The sequence below is a fragment of the Borostomias antarcticus genome, assembly GCF_949987555.1.
Source record: "Borostomias antarcticus genome assembly, chromosome: 20".
In the NCBI taxonomy this organism is placed as follows: Eukaryota; Metazoa; Chordata; class Actinopteri; order Stomiiformes; family Stomiidae; genus Borostomias; species Borostomias antarcticus.
Window position 1 is genome coordinate 16,362,383 of NC_140253.1, and position 4,520 is coordinate 16,366,902.

General features: G+C 49.7%; 1 protein-coding gene across 1 annotated transcript; it reads left to right on the forward strand.

Moving 5' to 3' along the window:
- Nucleotides 1-232: 232 nt before the first annotated feature.
- Nucleotides 233-3,688, forward strand: LOC311322611 (histone-lysine N-methyltransferase PRDM7-like; the record flags this gene model as incomplete). The annotated part of the gene is made up of 5 exons (XM_084454696.1): nt 233-352; nt 1,925-2,077; nt 2,576-2,680; nt 3,104-3,330; nt 3,614-3,688. The coding sequence occupies exons 2-5, from the start codon at nt 1,951-1,953 to the stop codon at nt 3,686-3,688; spliced, it is 534 nt and encodes a 177-aa protein (XP_084310822.1). The 5' UTR covers nt 233-352; nt 1,925-1,950.
- Nucleotides 3,689-4,520: the final 832 nt, after the last annotated feature.

Genomic DNA, 4,520 nt, shown 5'->3' on the forward strand with positions numbered 1-4,520 from the left:
GTATGTTGCTTCAAATAGAAATCGGCTTTTCTCAGAGCTCTAAATTCAGGCATGTGTTGTGTAAATTCTGCTGTCATATTGGTTATACTGGTTTTCGTTCTAAATAATGTATTTGTAATGTTTGAAGGAAATGTGTGTTCTTTCTGTTAACAAATGATCCCGATGTTGGAGAGAGAAAGCAGAGCAGTAGCGGTAGGCTTGACTGCATGAGCCCCAGAGGAATTGCAGACTCCTGGAAGACCAGTGTTTTATTTTGTCTTCCACTCAGAATAAAGTGCTAAAAGCACATCGTTACCTGTCCTTTGACCTTCGTCACACCTGCTCCATTCACACCAGGCCCCACTTTCACCAGGTATGTCTCCTATAGTGCAGTGTAACATCATCTTGATATTACTGTACTTAATACCTCAAATTAGGTAGGGCCAGGCCAGCAAGTTTCTGAAAGGCACTATTTTTAATTGTACATGGTTTACCATTCTAAACAATGTTATGCTCCTCTCCAATGAGTTAAAGGATGATTTTGAGGACTACTATTATTTATACTATTTATTGTTGTGATGCACTATCTATCTATTATATAGCCCATATGCTTAATTATTGATGTGTTCGTACTTCTCTCTTCTTGCTGCTGCTATGCCCTGGGGATTATTCAGGTGTGAATCATGTAACATTCATTTTAATGAGGTGCAGTGGCAGGGTCTGCAACCTGAAATGAAAAGGCAGGTGTGATCTCAGAGATTCGGGATTAGAGGAAACATTTCTCTTTTTCCCTCATTGATTTTATAGCAAACAGGTAAAGTCTGCCAGACCTGGAGTAGTTAAAACTATTTTTACACACCACTGGCCTCCCCCTCTGCCCCCCCTCTCTCCTCCCCCCTCTCTCTCCTCCCCATCTCTCTCTACCCCATCTCTCTCTCCTCCTCCATCTCTCTCTCCTCCTCCATCGCCCTCCTCCCCTCTCTCTCTCCTCCATCTCTCTCCTCCCCTCTCTCTCTCCTCCCCCATCTCTCTCTCCTCCCCCCTCTCTCCCCCGCTCTCTCTCATCCCCATCGTGCTCCTCCTCCCCTCTATCTCTCCTCCCCAATCTCTCTCCTCCCCATCTCTTCCCTCCTCCATCTCTCTCCTCTCTCTCTCTCTCCTCCCGCCGCTCTCTCTCCTCCCCTCTCTCTCCTCCACCATCTCTCTCTCCTCCCCATCTCTCTCCTCCCATCTCTCTCCCCCCCGCTCTCTCTCTCCTCCTCCATCTCTCTCTCTCCTCCCATCTCTCTCCTCCCCCCTCTCTCTCTCCTCCTCCATCTCTCTCTCCTCCCCTCTCTCTCCTCCTCCCCCATCTCTCTCTCCTCCCCTCTCTCTCCTCCTCCATCTCTCTCTCCTCCCCTCTCTCTCCTCCTCCCCATCTCTCTCCTCCATCCCTCTCTCTCCTCCTCCATCTCTCTCCTCCCCTCTCTCTCTCCTCCCCTCTCTCTCTCCTCCCCCATCTCTCTCCCCCGCTCTCTCTCATCCCCATCGTGCTCCTCCTCCCCTCTATCTCTCCTCCCCAATCTCTCTCCTCCCCATCTCTTCCCTCCTCCATCTCTCTCTCCTCCCGCCGCTCTCTCTCCTCCCCTCTCTCCTCCACCATCTCTCTCTCCTCCCCATCTCTCTCCTCCCCTCTCTCTCCCCCCCGCTCTCTCTCTCCTCCTCCATCTCTCTCTCTCCTCCCATCTTTCTCCTCCCCCCTCTCTCTCTCCTTCTCTCCTCCTCCCCCATCTCTCTCTCCTCCCCTCTCTCTCCTCCTCCATCTCTCTCCTCCCATCTCTCTCCTCCCCCCTCTCTCTCTCCTTCTCTCCTCCTCCCCCATCTCTCTCTCCTCCCCTCTCTCTCCTCCTCCATCTCTCTCCTCCCCTCTCCTCCTCCCCATCTCTCTCCTCCCTGTGTGTTGCAGGTCTGAAGTCCACAGCCCCAGCATTCATGCGTCGAGGTCGGGCCAAGATGGCAGTTCTGCCCCCCCCTCCTGGGCTCAGTGACTCAGAGGAGGAGGAGGAGGAGGAGGAGGAGGAGGAGGAGTGGACCCCTCGTCTGGAGAGACCCCCTCCAAGTACGCACCCAGAGAAGTAGTAGTACTAGCACAGTCATGTATAGTATTGTACTAATATAGCAATAGTGTAGTAGTGTAGTAGTACTAGTGTAGTAGTAGGTTAGTACTAGTATCGTAGTAGCACTAGTATAGTAGTAGGCTAGTACTAGTATCGTAGTAGCACTAGTATAGTAGTAGGCTAGTACTAGTATCGTAGTAGCACTAGTATAGTAGTAGTACTATTATAGTAGGAGTCTAGTACTAGTAGCGTAGTAGTATGTGTAGTAGTATTAGTATAGTAGTATAGTAGTAGTGTGGTAATAGTAGTATAGTAGTAGTCAGTACTGTAGTAGATGTTGTGTTATGATGACAGTGTCAGCTTGGGACCCGCGCCCTCTCAAGGGGGAGTGTGTAGCTGCGTTATACTCCAGTGTTAGTGGGGTTTAAGTGTGTACTCTTGTCAGTTTCACTGAGTGACATGCTAACCCTGTGTGTGTGTCTATGATGTGTGTGTCTCAGAGGTGAACCAGGGGTCAGAGGTGAGCCACAGAGCGGGGAACCTGAGAGACAGAGCCAGAGTCAACTACACTGAGCAGAAGAAACCAAAAGATGACCACTACCTCTGTAAGAGAGAGCTGCTCTCTCTCTATCTCTCTCTCTCTCTCTCTGTATCTGTCACTCGTCTCTCTCTCTCTCTTTATCTCTCCTCAGTCTCTTTATCTCTCCCTTATAAGCTCAGTTTAGTTTTGCCAATTTGGAACCTTGGAATATTCTAAAACTGCTGTTTTCTAGATTAATTTTAAAGACTCATGACAACACAGTCATTCTGGAACTAGTGTCTTATCTTGACTGTTGTATGTCAACCCGGCTTTAGTCACTCCACACACACACACACACACACACGCACACACACGCACACACGCACACACAGTCACTCACTCTCTGTCTCTCATCTGTCTCTTTAAACCCCTTGTCGCTCTCCATCTCTACCTCTATCTCTCTCTGATGCATTACATCTCTCTCCTCCCCCTCTCCCGTCCTCTTCAGACTGTGAGGAGTGTGAGTCTTTCTTCCTGAAGGAATGTGAGCTCCATGGCCCCCCCCTCTTCATACCGGACACCCCGGTGGTCCTGGGGGTGTCTGACCGGGCCAGACAGACCCTCCCACACGGCCTGGAGGTCAAGAGGTCACGGATACCCGGGGCGGGGCTGGGAGTCTTCAACTGTGGGGAGGCGGTTGCCAAGGGAACCCACTACGGCCCCTATGAGGGGGAGGTGATGGAGAAGGAGGAGGCCATCAAGAGCGGATACTCCTGGGTGGTGGGTATGAGGGCGGTGGGGAGGGTGTGTGTGTGTGTGTGTGTGTGTGTGTGTGTGTGTGTGTGTGTGTGTGTGTGTGTGTGTGTGTGTGTGTGTGTGTGTGTGTACTCCTGGGTGGTGGGTATGAGGGCAGTGGGGTGTGTGAATGTGTGTTTTGATGATCTCCATGAACTAATGTTCAATCAAAAGATTGATCTCAGGAGGGTATTTTCCTTAGAAAAGACATCTGTGTTCTCAGATCTACAAGAGCAGAAACTGTGACAACAAGTACATTAATGCCAAAAGAGAGACGCACTCCAACTGGATGAGGTGAGGAACCAGTGCTCTCCATCTACTTCCCTCCTCTTTCTCACTAAAGTAAACCATCTCTCCAGTCTATCTTTCCCTCCCTCCGTACAGTCAGTCCCTACATCACTCACCCACTTTTTTTCCCTCCCTCTCTTCCGTCATCCCTCCTTCCTCCCGTCTCTCCCTCAATCACCAGTTTGTTTTTACAAAACCTCCCCTCTAGACTTGTCACGGTACTAATTCGTTACTTACATTGCTGCAGTACTGACGGTACCCGTTTTTCCATGGTACCGAAGGTACCGTGTTTTCTATTTAATTTGCCACTTGTCGTCTTCTACACTGCTGCGTGCTGCTGTCCAATCACAGCGCACCGTCCATGACAGCAGCGTAGAAGAAGACAAGCGTTTGCCTGTAATTCATTTTGTGAAAATATGAGCCGGTTTTGAGCGTAAGATTGAACATGTTTATTAGCGGCGCATTTCTTTCAAAACCATGCGTTTTTGAAGACGTAACCCTCCTGCTTCTGTGAGTAGCCTATCTTTGAAATTTCTCTGCGATACTGTATCGAGTAGTTTTGATCCCAGAACCAGGCGGAATGACCGTTGAACCTGATTTCGCTAATGTGGGGGATAAGGGACTGCTAGTCCGTCAGGTTAGCTGTTGTGTCAGGGGCTACCTAGTTTATGTGCTGCAAGACTTAAGTGGAATTATGACTGGACTTTTTCAGTCATCTAGGCTGCAACCCCCACGCCTTGTCGATCCCGCCCGAGCCCGACGCAACTGACCGCTAGTTCAACCCAATAACGTTACGTTACTCGATGATTACTTAAGACTGTCACTACAAAACACTACGATGA